Below are 15,278 nucleotides of genomic sequence, written 5' to 3'. Positions count from 1 at the left end.
TTTAATAATTGATAATGTTCATAGTGCCGCTGTTACTTTCAAAACAAGCCTTGTCCGAGGTCTGGTAATTGCGCGTTCACCCCAAACACTCAGACGAGCGAGCGACAGTCTTTCTAACCCTTACACAACTACATGTAACTGGGCTGACAAGACTAACATACGGCCATTGTCGTTGCTTTAGTCAGAACGCATTATGAGGGATAAGAGATTTGTTGGTACATTTGGTCAGTCGGCCGCCGTCGTTTTTCTAGAAGTAGAACGACTGTCGCTCATCCGTGTGTTTTGTGTGAACGTGCAGTTAGTTGGACCCTTTAGTAAAATTGTTTCAATCGCGCATCGCATCACGTGACCTATCATCGCCGTGTGAGTTCTGCGTGTCGGGGACCGTCCGTTGACGGGGTCAACTTAAGTTCATGTATTTCGGGGCTTATTGGTAGGGGTGGGGGGTATAGACACTTGGACTAGGAGTGCTTGACGCGATGCTTCAGGATTTACAAAAAATAATGATAACTCGCACGCACGCACGCACGCACGCACGCACACACACACACACACACACACACACACACACACACACACACACAGGGGCCATATAGGCCAAGGAATTTATGGACACCCCTGCAAAAATTGTAAGTCAGCTTTGACAGTCACCTTGGTGATTTGCTGTTGATCCCGATTTTTTTCACAAAATCCCGACTTTTTCTGCCTGAGATCCTGATTTTGAGGTTTCATAGAGTGGCAGGTCTGGATATGTGTAAAGCTCTGTGGATTTCAAGACCCTGGGGGAGCGATTCATGGGATGGGATGAGCTACATTTAACACTTGAAACTTTACTTTTCCGATCCAGCGGCCATCTGAATGTCTGGACTTTGGAGAGATCTGAAGGAAATATTATAAATGCAAGAAATTGCAAGACATTTTTTCCGTCGTTGGTCCCATCAGAATTTAGAATTTTATGAAGGCCTTTATGGCAAATTATAAAGTGAAATCGAACTATTAAAATGTTTTATGTTATCTAGGAAAATTGTTCTAGATTGAAAATATATATATATATATATTTACACTGATTTTTTTACATTTTAAGATCTAACTACTGACCCGAGCCAGCTGTGCAGTAAACTGTTGTGAACAAAACTAACTTGTGTTTCGCACGCTCATATGAACTTATGCAGTTGCAAGCGCCGTAAAACCCCATACTATACATACATGGGTTCTAGCCCTTCGGTCTGAGGACATTTGAAAATAGTTAATATAGATCTATGTCATGTAATTGTGAAACAATTTTATTCTTTCCAATATAGGTTTTGAAAATGGTACTGGTCTATAGTTTGGAATGAGATTGTGGATGCAAATTCTGTTCTGTTTCTGTACTGTTTTAGTTCAAAATTCCCAAATTTTCTTAATTATACTTTTGCTTTCTTTTAGTAATGTGAAAGAAAAGTATGCAATTATTGATGTATGAAGAGGATTATATTATTATATGTGTATTATCTTAAGGAACAACCTCAGCGTCACACTCTGCAGCAAGTGCAGGAGGAGCGTAAAAGAGCCCATGAGGAAGCCATGCAGCAGCAAAAAGAAGATCTGAAAAAGTTTCGACTGGATGGCGCAGCTGTAAGATTTTTTTTTCTCCAATTTTCTTCCTGCATTTTGAAGGGTTGACAAATAATTCCTCACGCCCAATTTTAAGATTTTCAGGGTTTTCTTGTGCATTTTACTTAAAAGTTTAATTTTTCTTGATTGAAATACATGTTGCTTTTTGATAAGACTCTGGGTGAGATTTCAACCAGAAATGAATGTTTGAAGCATTGTTGTGTTTTGATTGTAAAACCTATCTATAGATTTATATTTTTCCTAATTTTTTTTTTTTTTAGAGCATTTGAGCAAAGGAATGAATGGTGAACCATGATCACCGATGTTTGTAGCAAATCTAGCACTTGATGATGATGAGGAATTTGACACCGTTTGATATCGGTAGGCCCTCTGTTTGCTCAGTTGGTACCTTCTGGATGACCAAGCCGATAGCTCTGCTTCAAATCCCAGAATGGGCATTCTTGAACTCTGGTGGTTTTGTGGAGTTTTCAAAGCTCTCAACCCTTTTGGCTCAGTCCTTTCGGAGACAGACATAACATTTGGAGGTCCTGTCTCTTGAATTAACTAATAGTGTTGATAGGTGTTTTACCCAAGCGCTTACTTTTGAGGTCAGTCTTTATGCCAAGAACAAAAACTCAAATCTTATTTATTGCTGTAGGAACAAGAACTGCCTGGGCCAGAGGGGAAGCAGAGTGTGCTGAGGAGGCTGAGAGAGAAAGAAAGACAGAGGAACTTGGAGGAGGAGGAAGCCTTACAAAAGTCAGAGTAAGATTTGTGTATTGAGTAGTAATGATTAGACAGAAGTTGTATATATATCTGGTTGATGAAGGTTTCTCTGTCTTGTTTTCTACTGATTGAAGATTTCACAGCTCAGAAATGCTGTAAATTTCCTCACAGTCACAGGACCAAATAGCTGTTACGGCCTTGACTTTGTGTGCAGTATTCTTTTAAGTTGATAGGGCCATGGCCACATACCTAGGAAGGATCAGTCTTGATCCATAATATTTTACTTCTTAGGAGAATCAGTCTACACCAATATGAAATGAAGTAACTACCCTGTTTGATCATCCTTATTCCCCTGTATTTTTTACTTTCGTTCCCGTTTGGCGATTTCCTTACTTCCGAGATGCCCCTATTTTTTTCTCCTGACTCCGATATTTTTCCATGAAAAATCCTATTTTATTCTGTTAGGGGTTGGCAGGTCTGAGTATGACAAAATTTTGGTTATATGTAATATCAATATTAGCATAGAAATCAGTCCTGCACTCTCTCTGTATTTTTTTTTTTTTAGTGCCAAGAGCAGAAAGTCCGACACAAGGCACAAACAAAGCCAGGATGCAATAGGAAGCATGGACAAACCAGAAGCAAGAACAGGGAAAAGAAGTAGACATCCTCTTGTTCCTGCTCCTTCTCAGAATGGTACGTCCAAAGCTTTGTGTGGATTCAATTGTGTTTTGAACCTCCATCAACTCAAAATTTCTCTTTTCCACAAAGTGGTCATCCCCCCCCCCGGGCAGTGCTACTGACTGAAGTGTCTTTAGGCCATTTCCAAAGGGGGGATATTAACATGTTCTTATGCACAGTAGAATCGTAAATGGGCTGATTTATCAATGTCATGCTCTTACTGTGCCGGAACGACATAGGGGGAACTGCTGCTTTTTCTTTCCTCATCCTTACTATTGTCATTTTTCCTCTTCTTCTTTTGTGTGTTTGTCACTCTCTTATGAACTGCTATTTCCGGGGTGCCTTGATAGTCGACGCCGACTTTGTCCTGTTGAGGCCAGAGAGGTGAGCAGAGTAAGCCCGATTCCCCATTTGGACTTCTCTGTTGACATCGGCGCTCATATGACCGTATGCAGTTGCGAGCGCCAGTGGAGTCTGCTAAATCGAAATCTGCAGTACCACCAGATTTTCTTTTGTTTAGCCGGGCTTTTGATTTAGTGGGGCTGTTCAATTAGACAAAGACAAAAGAATTGGGGATTTTATTTTCTATTTGTTTGCCACTTACCATGGAACAGAAGGGTGAGGGCACAGCTGTTGCTGGATCAAAGACAACAACAACATTGGTTTACTGCTGTTTGTAGATTAAGCGTGTTCGGTTTCAGCAGACTTCAATGTGCTTCTTACTTTTTTCCCGCAAGCGTTGATAAGTATGAAAATGTCTTCTGAAACCATCAATTAAACCAGTATTGTGTCAGTGTGTATCTCTTCTCAAACTAATAAGTAAGCACTACTGCTTTCCTTTCTGTTTCTCAGCATGGAGGACAAAGGGCGATTCTTTTCTTACGCCAGACAGGACAAATCTTGTACCTGGGTCAAAGGAAGAAGAAGACTTTATGTTCAGACGAGCCCAGGAGCTGAGCAAAAAATGTAGAGCTGATGGCATCGCTAAAAGGTCTGTTCTGATCCCTTCACTTTTCTATTTGTCTAAATTGTTGTTATGCTGAATCAGGATTTTAGACTTGTTTTACTCAGAGAATCTATGATGCAAAACAACTGCAGTCAAACTTAAATAAAACGGTCACCTATTGTCAAAGAGAAAAGCGGCCGTATAACACAGGTGGCCAACTTAGGCAGGACTGATCAAAATGAAGAAAGCAAACTTTTCCGAGGTCCAAACCAGGGCTGATTTCAGGCTTTAGACTGCCGTAAGGTTAATTCAAAAGGGTTTTGTTTTTTAATCTTTTGAAAAAGGGGGGTGGGTGGTGTAAGAAAGGTTTTTTGTGTTGTTGGTTTGTTGTTGTTGTTTTTTTGGTTAGCTTTCTTTTTGTTGCTAATTTTTCTGCAAAGGTAAAAATAAAAGAAAAATGATGCAAGTTATACGATGTAAACCGAGTGCCATTGTAAAATAAACTTACGGTCGCCACCTCTCGGAGAACAAGTGAGCCACCTCTCGGAGAACAAGTGACACTTCTTTTGCAAGTTAACGTCAACGTCCATTTTTTCTTTGCTGCAGATTAGGTAAACAAAACAGTGACCTGTCACGTCACATACAGTTTGTACATGAGTTGTGGGCAGGCTTAGATGTTATGACGGATCACGCTGCCCTCATCAGCAGTTGAAAATGTATTGTTAGGCCTACCCATTGGTCAGCTTGGGTAAACATTCATTACCCCCCCCCCCCCCCCCTGGCGGTGCCACTGACTGAAGTGTCTGTAGGCCATTCCCAAATGGGGGATATTTCTCGTTCTAATGCACAGTAGAATTGTAAATGGGCTGATCCAATAATGTCATGCTCATAACTGTGCCTGAACTAAAACAGCTGCTTTTTCTTTCCTAATCCTTACTATCGTCATTTTTCCTCTACTTCTTTTATATGTTTGTCACACTCTTGTGACCCGCTATTTCTGGAGTGCCTTGATAGTCGAAGCAGACTTTGTGCTGTTGAAGCTAGAGAGGTGAACAGAGTAAGTCTGATTCCCTGTGAGGACTTCTCTTTTGACATCCACCCCTTGGTGCTCATATGACCCTATGCAGTTGCGAGCGCCGTAAAACCTCTACTAAAACAAAAAACAAACATTCATTGTAGGGACTAACAATAACGACAGGGGAATGGATTATGATGGCCCGTCCTCAGCGTGAGGGGCCGATTCAAAATTTTTGACAAAACGTCGGGCAATGAGTGACCACGCCTGGCCGCCTGAGGCAGGTAAATTTGACCGTGGGTTGATAAAAATAGGGTGGCCGTGGCCGCGTTGGACAGGTGCCCGTTTTACACAGTTATGTAGAAAAAATGCAAGGGGGGGGAATGGAAAGTGGCAGTTTGTACAGATGGCCGTCATGGCAGGTTCAACTGCATTTTTCTTTGATTAAAAACTTCTTTACTATTTTTTCAATAGTTTTAAGATTAATTAAGATTTTAAAATCGTTATAACCTTTCTTTTGCGTATGCCTTACTGGAGTTGTTAAAATTAATCTTACTATAGCTGGGCTTTCTAAATCTACTGATTTTGGACCTGTTTTTCCGCCTAACCGATAAAAGGTGCCTAAACTAATGAATTTACTATGAGCACTAAGATTTATTTTTTTTAAAGGAAAAATGCCACAACACCAGAGGATAAAATCTTAAAATCAATTTCTGATTAATACGTTGTGCTGCATAGGGGACCTATGTTGGATACCTTAGCTACATCATAATAGTTTGTCACTGTATGATGGGTGGTTAAAACTCGATCTGTGCTTTAGCCTTTTTTAAAATCAATGCAATATTCAAAACATGATACAGTGATTGCCAGATTTTCAACGTCACTTTGTTCCATGCTCGCATAGTCGTCTCAACTCTAGCGCTCAGTACATGCTCTCTTCCACTGTCACTTTTTGCTCTGCCTTGAGGACCGTCTAATGAATGAATGGAAACCCATGATCGCCGATGTCTGTCGCAGATCTGACACTGGATGATGATGATGATAAGTTTTGTCTTGCATACTTTTTAAAATCCATGAATACTGAAACCAAGACTGGGTTTTGACAGCTGATTTTTGGGGCCTTTCTACAGGATCAAATCAGGTTCATTTTTTTAAAATATGGTTACGTAAGACGAGTTAAAATTCTCTGGCATACTTTAGTCACACAGAACTTATCAGTGCCCTGTCTGCATGTCATTGTTTAGCAAATGTTATGTTTTATTTTAAAAAGTCTTCATCGGTACAGGCTATCGATTTTGAAATCAGTTTGGCAGTCACCCTGTGCTAAAATCCAAATTCAATACTGATTCATAAGTGCCTTGAATAAGTCCATAAATTGTTAATTTTTTTCTGTTTTGTCTTTATACTACCGGATTTTTGGCCAAAATACCTGAAGGTGACTCTGAATCGTCGTGAGATTGAAAATTTGAGGTTGGTGGCCCTGCTACAGAAACTGACTGGGTGCTGAAGTCTTTTCAATACGTACGAATGTCGCTACGCTATGTGCGTTTTTAATTAGGAAGAATATACATGGATTAGAAAAATTGTGGGACCCAAAAATTCTGTTGGCTTTATTGTACATGTTTTGCAATGTGTGTGTTTGCTTTGTGCATGCTAGACTATATCTCTACTTTTCTTTTCTTTTAAAAAAAAATAAATAAATTAGGACCAACACTTTAGCAGAAAGCCAAGATGTGATGATGAATGACGATAAAAGTCAAAGGAGTTCGAAAAGGTTAGTGTCTCCAACTGATATAATTCCTGTAAATAAATAGGTGATAAATAGACTCAGTGCACATCAGCAGAACGTTCAATCCCTCTAATTGTGGAATAATATAGACAGTATCTTCTTTCCTTTGATGTTTCATGCAGCAGAGCGAAGTGCTCCGTCTTGGAAAATGATCGGATATTTAGATGAGTGTCGGTTTTGTGTTTAAAACAGTCCGCAAATCGTAGCATGTTATTGTTCTTTGAAGTTTAACATTCCATGATATGAAAGTGGAAAGCCTAGAAAAAGGATTTAAGTTAAGGTGATGTCTTAGAATAATCTAAATTAGTATACAGTCAAATCTGTGTAAGACGGCCACCCATTGTCAAGGAGAAAAGTGGCCGTATAAGACAGGTGGCCGTCTTAGGCAGGACTGATGAAAATAAAGGAAACGAACCATTCCCAACCGAAGGTGGTAGCAGGCTTGTACTGACGTAAAGCCGATTAAATGTAATGGGGTTTTTTTCTTTTATTTTGATGGGGGGGGGGGGGGGGGGGGGGGGGGTCACAACTAGGTGTGACTCGGTAGTAGATGTGAACTGGATAAGTTCAAGAAAGTCCCCGGGCCCGCGTCTCCCAGCTATCTCCTGACCTCATAGATGTCCCCTCTACTGTTTTAAAAAGAAGTTTGAGATTCTTGTCTGTTTAGCTGTCAATCTGCTCATCACCATCACATCTTCGATGGCTGTCAAGGGCTGCTGTGATGGTAGTAGACATTTCTGTTGCAGGTAAAGACAAAGTGTGCTTAAAGCAGAAAATGCTTGTTGTATTGATACTGTATTTTCTGTAGAATCAGCTTCATCTTCATCTTCTTTTTCATCAGCATTGTCGTCAGCTTCTAAATCTTTGAGCAATTCTGTTGCCAGACGATCCCAGTCTACTAGGTTGTTGTCACATGTGTCAAGGTCTTGATCAATTTCTGGAAGTCTTGAAAACAGCACTCCGATAAGGGCATTGCTCAGTTGTCAAACCTCTCTGGTACTTTTACCGCGGTAGCATCATTCTCCTCCTGGGTGAGTTGCCTGAATCCGGCCCTGTTGAAGCATTTAGTGATTGTTATAGGCTCAATCTCGGAGAACGAGCGACCCTTGTTTCGCAAGTTCGTGTTGACATCGATTGTTACGCACTGGGTAAACTGACCGGTCACCTCATTGACGATTTGTGTATGAGTTGTGGGTGGGGCTCATAAGTTATAGGAATCACATGCTTCCATTACCAGCAGCTGAAAATGTATTGTAACCGATTGGTCGACTGTGGGAGGGACCTATGCAGCATGATCGATTCATTCATTGGCGGGACTAACAATAGCGACAGGTGATGGCTTGCCCACAGCGTAAGGTGCGAAAACGTAATTTATGGCAAAGTATTAGGTAATGTGGGGTTCGGGTAGCCGTCTCAGTCAGGTAATTTCGGCTGATCGTCGTGATAATAGGCTGGCCGCAGCTGCTTTGGACAGGTGCCCATCTTACTCAGTTAAATTATCAGGGATGCCAAATGTCCGATTTTCTGGGTTTTTTCATCCGTTGGAATTGCAAAGAAAAGGGGAGAGATAAGAGAGAAATGTTTTTGTTTGCTCATTTAAAAGCTTACAAGGTTCGGTTTAGGTGAGATGTGATGCTCCGCTCTTTTTCAGGGTTTTTTTCAAAAATCATTTGGCATCCCTGAATTATATAGCAAAACACAAGGGGGGGATGGAAAGTGGCCTTCTTTACAGGTGGCCGTCCTGGCAGGTTCGACTGTACTTTAACAACACCCACATCTCTGGCAAAAAGTTTCCCTCGTTTCGACTGGGCATATGTGTGTATTTGTCAGTCTTGCTTATTCTTCATTTTCACCATATACATTTTCAGAGGTTGTCACTCAAGAGCCAGTTTAGGTGGTGTGTCTGCCACGACAGGTGTCCCGCTGCCTGCGCCCAAGCCCCTCCTTTCTCTTCCTGTACGGCCTCCTAGTGGTTACCCAGTGTTTGTAAGACCCCCACCTGCCAGCCCGGTCATGGACTTCCTACCTGCTTCTCATCAGCAAACAAGATCTAGGTAAGTGGAACTGTACTTCTTTATTAGATATTTAATTTCTCCTACTTTTCTTCCTTCCCTTCTTCTTGTTCTTCTTGCACAAATGGTGGTTCTTATGGTAGTTCAGTGATGGGTACACAGATTTACCCTTTTGTCCTGAGGGGAAGGGGGGAGAAAAGTTTCAACTCTTATATTTTTGTCACAAACTTTTTCCAGCTTTATCTTTTTACACATGGCAAATGTGGTTGCATATCAATTGATTTTAAGTATACTTTAGTTTTGCTTCCCTTGTATACATGCCTTGCTTTGGCGGGGAAGCTTGCCAGTCCTTAGGGTCCCGGGAGTTATACCAGCGGTGACTTCGGTCCCTGGCAGGTTCTTCCAAGCTGGCCAGGTCGCCGAGGGAGGGGTCTGAAAAAATGTATACACCAGCTGTGGGTGATGGGAATGGTCTACCTTAGCAGCGAAGTCTACAATGTTGTAGGGAGCAGAGATGGGTATCACAAGATATTTGAATTGTCTCGAGGCACGATAGTAAGGTGTGTGGCTCACAAAGGCACGTCAAGACCCAAAAGATTATTGTAGCCGGCAACGGTTGAAAAGGTAGGGAACTTACCATGTGTTACCCAAAGAACTGTAATGATGTGGTGCTACCGTTAAATGGCCAGAATAAGTTGGGAAAATAAAAAAAGACAAACAATGAGGTGCGTCAGATTCTACACACAAGACAAACCCTGCTGTACAAAATAAAATGTAAAAAAATACAATACTGTGACCACTTAAAAGGACGCGAGACCATTGTTATAGAGGTGCTTGAAGGAAAGATGTGGGGCAGGAGAGCCAGAGGAAGGCAAAGAATAACATGGATGAACAACATAAGGATATGGACTGGTCTCGAGCAATGACGGTTCGCAACCATGAAAGAGGAAGGGTCATTACATGTCAACCTCTGAATCAGATATGACACCTCAAGGTATCCAGGTAGTTTTGGTAATCAGGTGCTATCATGATTAGAAAATATTATTTTACTGCAGATTGCAGTGTAGAAGGGAAGTTGTAGCTAGCTTTTAGCTTGATTTGACATTCATAGTACTGCCTGAAGTTTCTTCCAAATTGGATGAGGACAACATTTCTGCTCAGCTTTTCCAAGGACACAATTCTCAAGGTTTTTATTCTTGTGTAAGAAGACCAGATTTTCATTTCCACCTACCCTGAGGTTAGGGGTGATATAAGTCTTTAGGTATCCACATACTGTGCCCACATTAACCTGAGATCGACCCTGACCTGAGGAATAGCCTTGCCTTCATGTTAAAAGCTGGAAGAAAACTGTCCAGGGACATGATGATACACTCTGTGCATGATGTGTGGTTTGTTTTGATAGGATGCAGGAAAAAAACGTATTACATTATCCATTAGAGTTTTTATCAAACTGTATTACTATACTTGTTTTTCCCCTCCCTTTCTACAGGAGTTCAACACATTCTTCCGGTAGAGGTCAGTGTATGTCCAGAAAGAACCAGTGTGATGTCTTCAGAAGTGATGGCCCCTATATGGCTAATGAGCAAAGTTCAAGTCAAGATGTGTTTGTGTTTGGACAATCTTTTACAGACAATGTTCGAGATAAAGAAGGGAAAGAGAATCAACAAAATGGTCAGTCAAACCACCAGGGGACAAAAGACACTGAGAAATCCAGACCCTGTAGTGAAACATCCAGTGGTAACATTAGTGTCGGCAGAGATAAACTGAGGAAACGCAATGTAAATTTGATGAGGCCCAGTCTGTCATCACAGCAAGTTGAACATTCAAAGCTCCTGGATACGTCAACACCATCTGGGAGGATGAAGTCACTTCCTAAGTATGCTGACAATGGAAAAAAGTCTAGAGTTTTGAAATCTGCACAGAGCAGCACGTCAGACTGTGACACATCTTTAGAGAAAGACGTTGTTCCTGATCATTGGGAGGACCGGTGGACGGACTCGGAGGATGTCAAAGAACCAAGTGGAAGTTTTATGGCTGAGGATATAAGCTCCTCCACTCCACTGCAGGGCAAGCAGCAGCGTGGAAGCACCCCTGTTCATGTGATCTCCGACACGACAGGTCAAGTACAGAGAGCCCAAAGTACAAGAAAAGAGAACGGTGAGGTTGGCAAGTGCGCATCTAGTAGAAGCAAATCAGCTGGTAATGAGGTCTCGATGAATCGAAGGAACAAGACTTGCAGTATGCAGAATGCAAATATTGACACCAAAGATTCAAATGATTTTTGTACTTCTATTTGGGATGTGAATGGCTCGAAAAATACAAGAAGAAAAGCAGAAAACACCAGAAAAGAGGTCTGCAGGAGGGAGTTCGCTTTACCGCCCCCAGGCTATGAAGACTTGGCTGATGAAGCTGTCTCTGTTGATATAAGAAATGTAGGGCATAAATTTCTAGAAGGTGAAAAAACTGAAGTCTCAGTGGATGTGCGTGCAAGCATAAGCACAAGTAAATTGACCCATGGAGGAGCAAAAGTCAGCTCAGATGGTGTCCGCAGCAGAGTAACATCACAGGGAACTGGGGCAGCCAGCACCATCTGTGACAGCTATACGGCAGCTCCGGCAAGGGGAATTTACTTTAATGGTAACACTGTACCTTTGAAAGCAGAAGTCGTTGCTACTGATTCATTACAAGCAAGGAGAAGGTTTAACTGTAGCAGCAATATGGTCACTTGTGAAAAAGGAATAAACAACAGTGCTAACATAAGATCACTGGGTGAAAATTTCCTTTCCTCTACAACATTACAACCAATAGGAAATTTAAGCTCAAATTACAAAATTGCGCCACATGGTGTTAAAAATGTACACAGTGCTTCTGATGGACAGCTGTCTTCCTTATTACAGCAAGTCAACCTAGGGCCATCAGCTTTCAAATACCCAGAGACACCCAAACTCCAAGAGGCTGTGCCATCAAACGAAGGAAATTCATTGAAAATACTTTCTGAGTCTGAATTACAGCTGCTACTAGAAAAATTAAAACTTTCTGGAGGTAGTAGAGCAGAGGAATCAAAGCTGTACCCACAGTTTCCATCTTCTACCATGGGTAAACAAATGGAGCCTCCACAGTTTCCATCTTCTACCATTTGTAAGGAAATGGAGCCTCCAGGCTTTGGGAATACAAGAATATTGTCAGAACAAGAACTTGCTTCTGTTTTGAAGAAAATTCCCCTTCAGACTGAGGAGGAAAACTGGGTTAACGGGACTAGCCATCCCACCCAAGAAGTGAGGGCAACCGCAACCAGTTTTGTAAATGAAGGAAGGGAAATACACAGGGACAAGTCTGTGCTGACACGTCAAGAAAACACCAAACAATTCATGGCTAGCGAGACTAATATGCCAACTGGCTTTGGTACGGTGGAACCATTAACGGTCAACAGCACCTCTAGCTCTTTATTTCAATCCAAAAATGGACAAAATAGTCATCTGAGAGAGTTTACAACAGGTGAATTACCTGAAATGGAGACAAAACCAAAGAACACACCTGAATGTTTTAGGTTTCAAGGATCAAAGAATGCACCTCTTCATGTGAAAAAGTCAAAGTTTGAACCTCTCAGGTTGCCACGGGCTACCGGTTTCTGTGCAAGACTGACAAATAAAAATATCAATCAGATGGCAAACGTTTCATCATGGAACAGTAATGGACACTCCACAAATTTGCCTCCCCTAGTTTCCTCTGGATTAAGTTTTCCAACTTTTCAAAAGACTGAGCTTTTGCATCATGCCGAAAATGTTTCACGAAGTGAAAGCAACCCAGAGGCCCTCACCACTGTCTCTAATCGAGTTGGTATTGGTAGAGGACGTGGTCGAGGGAGAGCGAAGTCTAAGCCTGATTGTGAATCTACAGTGCCTGGGGATTTCAAAACGATAGTAAGCAGCCATGGTGCAGATTTTCCTCAAGAACAAAGGAAACGGGCAGATAGACGTTCAAAACCTGACAGTAGTGACATCCCATCGGCTTTGATAAAAGCAGCTATCTCTGGACTGAGGCAAAAGTCAGGTGTAGAGGACACCAAGCCAAGCACAGTTGTGTCCAGGACTCATTCACCACCCACAGTGACTCGAAGACCAATGTTGGATACAATAAGACAGTTCCCAATGCTACCAAATTCATTCCAGAAAAAATCTTAAACCATTCCTTTCACTCACAGTACGCCCTACCACTGACTTTCCTATCAGAGGTCATGAAGCAGCCTCTGAGAATGTGCCATAATGAGTTTTGAAAAATTTCTTTTGATAAACACATTTTTCGTAATGTTAAGAACTAAAACTATGTCTTTTCAAGACTTGGGGGACGGGGGGTATCTCAGACTTGGCCAGTCTTCGATAGTGATATCATGGATACATGTAATATGCTTGTCCTGAGTGACAGTTTTAACGTATGACTTGTTGACAGCTGGTTACCGGCATCTTTGCTGTCACACACAGGAGACCAGAGTTCGATTCCTGAATGGGGAGGATTTTTATCGAGTATCTCAACCTTTATGCTGGGATGTTGTATTGTATCCCTCTCAGTCCGAGTTAATCTTGGCAGGCAGTGTCAGAATCCCGCCTCCTGAATGATCTAAATAGTGTTGATGGGGGCATGAACATAACATTTTTTTTTTTTAAGAGACTGTTCTGTTTGCTACTGTTTGTTTATCTGCTGTTGGAATCATTGTTGTCTGATACAACATTCCTTCTTAGTTGCCATTTCTTGCGAGTAGGAACCCTGTATTACAGATTCCATAATTAACTCTGATTTCTTTTTGATGTTTTCATGTCATTTCTTGGTTAGTTAAGTTTATACTATTCTTATTGGGGGGAAAATCATGAGATTGCAAAAAAAAGCTTCACCTGTAGGCCTACCTGAAAATTGGCAACATGAACATAACAAAACATATATTGTGATCAAAACCTTTAGTGATTGAAATATTTCCAATAGGTACTATGAATTTTGAGGGATTTTGTTCTTCTAAGTACCTTCAACTTCAATGTTTTTGTCATTTTTGGATTTGAATTTTGAGTTGTGAGGAGTATGGGGGACTTCTCACTGCTGCATTTTGCCGTGTTGATCCCTTCATGCCGTCTTTGTACTTTTTACGGTATGTTACAATTTATCGGCCTTGTTTATTTCCTAAATTTTGTTGAGTATGCCTTTCAGCGGAACGCTTTGCATTTCTCTTTTTCATTTTGTACCCTTCTTTTACCTGCATGATCTACTCTAGTCATTGAATGTGAAGCCAAAGCCCAGTCTGTATGAGATATTACATGTTACTGTACATGATTTGCTGAGAAGTGACTACTTGATTTTTTTATCTTACATTTCTTTTCACTAATGAGCCCTCACTCTGGAGTGGTAAAAAATACTGTTGGTTGGGCTGTTTCTTTTGTTCCTTTTTTTGCCCCATCAATAACTTAAGATTGCCTTAATTATATCATGTCACTTGTTGAATAAAACGAAATGCAGTGGAGATTGCTTAGAAACTATTCGTTCTAATTTTTGTGTTGTTTCAAAGAATTATTTATTGTTGTAATATTTTGTGTTACTTCAAGACTGAGATAATGGGGGGGTTTTTGTAAGTGTTTTACAGCGCTCGCAACTCCATAAGGTCATATGAGTGCGCAGGACGCATTAAACTGAAACTTTTTCAGTTGGTCGGAAATGTTGACTTTTGCCTGGATGGCAGCCGAAGAATAATCTTATCGATTTTAGATCACCAAGGGATTTTTAATGTGCGCTACTTGCACACATGCTCTCCGAGATTTTCCGCCCTTGTCCGAGAAGGCTAGGTGTAGATCTTTCCTACCAGAAGATCAGGGTTGTGGCTGAAAGACAGCAGTAAGATGGGGCCAAGAAGTAGCAGTAGAAAGGCTGCAGAAAGTGTTAGGAGCCCAGAGGAGGGGGCAAAGGAGGTGAGGGGGTTGGGGCAAAAAGACACAATCAAAGCTGACAACAGAACATTGCCATCAAACGAAGGAAATTCATTGAAAATACTTTCTGTGTCTGAATTGCAGCTGCTATTAGAAAAATTAAAACTTTCTGGAGGTAGTAGAGCTGAGGAATCAAAGTTCTACCCGCAGTTTCCATCTTCTACCATGGGTAAACACATGGAGCCTCCACAGTTTCCATCTTCTACCATTTGCAAGGAAATGGAGCCTCAAGGCTTTGGGAATACAAGAATATTGTCAGATCAAGAACTTGCTTCTGTTTTGAAGAAAATTCCCCTTCAGACTGAGGAGGACAACTGGGTTAACGTGACTAGCCATCCCACCCAAGAAGTGAGGGCAACCGCAACCAGTTTTGTAAATGAAGGAAGGGAAATACACAGGGACAAGTCTGTGCTGACACGTCAAGAAAACACCAAACAATTCTTGGCTAGCGAGACTAATATGCCAAGTGGCTTTGGCACGGTGGAACCACTAAAGGTCAACAGCACCTCTAGCTCTTTATTTCAATCCAAAAATGGACAAAATAGTCATCTGAGAG

General features: G+C 41.4%; 1 protein-coding gene across 2 annotated transcripts in view; it reads left to right on the top strand.

Moving 5' to 3' along the window:
* LOC101859191 (serine-rich adhesin for platelets) overlaps nt 1-14,278 on the top strand; it is a 45,134-nt gene extending 30,856 nt beyond the window's left edge. For both annotated transcript variants that reach the window (XM_005106055.3, XM_005106054.3), the window contains 7 exons: nt 1,498-1,614; nt 2,252-2,358; nt 2,885-3,012; nt 3,850-3,988; nt 6,664-6,732; nt 8,616-8,801; nt 10,249-14,278. In XM_005106055.3, coding sequence (XP_005106112.1) covers nt 1,498-1,614; nt 2,252-2,358; nt 2,885-3,012; nt 3,850-3,988; nt 6,664-6,732; nt 8,616-8,801; nt 10,249-12,940 — 3,438 coding nt within the window. In that variant the 3' untranslated portion in view covers nt 12,941-14,278. The remainder of the gene's footprint in view (nt 1-1,497; nt 1,615-2,251; nt 2,359-2,884; nt 3,013-3,849; nt 3,989-6,663; nt 6,733-8,615; nt 8,802-10,248) is intronic.
* The last annotated feature ends 1,000 nt before the right edge of the window (nt 14,279-15,278 follow it).

This window comes from Aplysia californica, unplaced genomic scaffold (assembly GCF_000002075.1).
Source record: "Aplysia californica isolate F4 #8 unplaced genomic scaffold, AplCal3.0 scaffold00509, whole genome shotgun sequence".
Classification (NCBI taxonomy): domain Eukaryota; kingdom Metazoa; phylum Mollusca; class Gastropoda; order Aplysiida; family Aplysiidae; genus Aplysia; species Aplysia californica.
The sequence above is the reverse complement of the archived record's forward strand: the minus strand, read 5'-3'. Positions and strand labels throughout refer to the sequence as shown.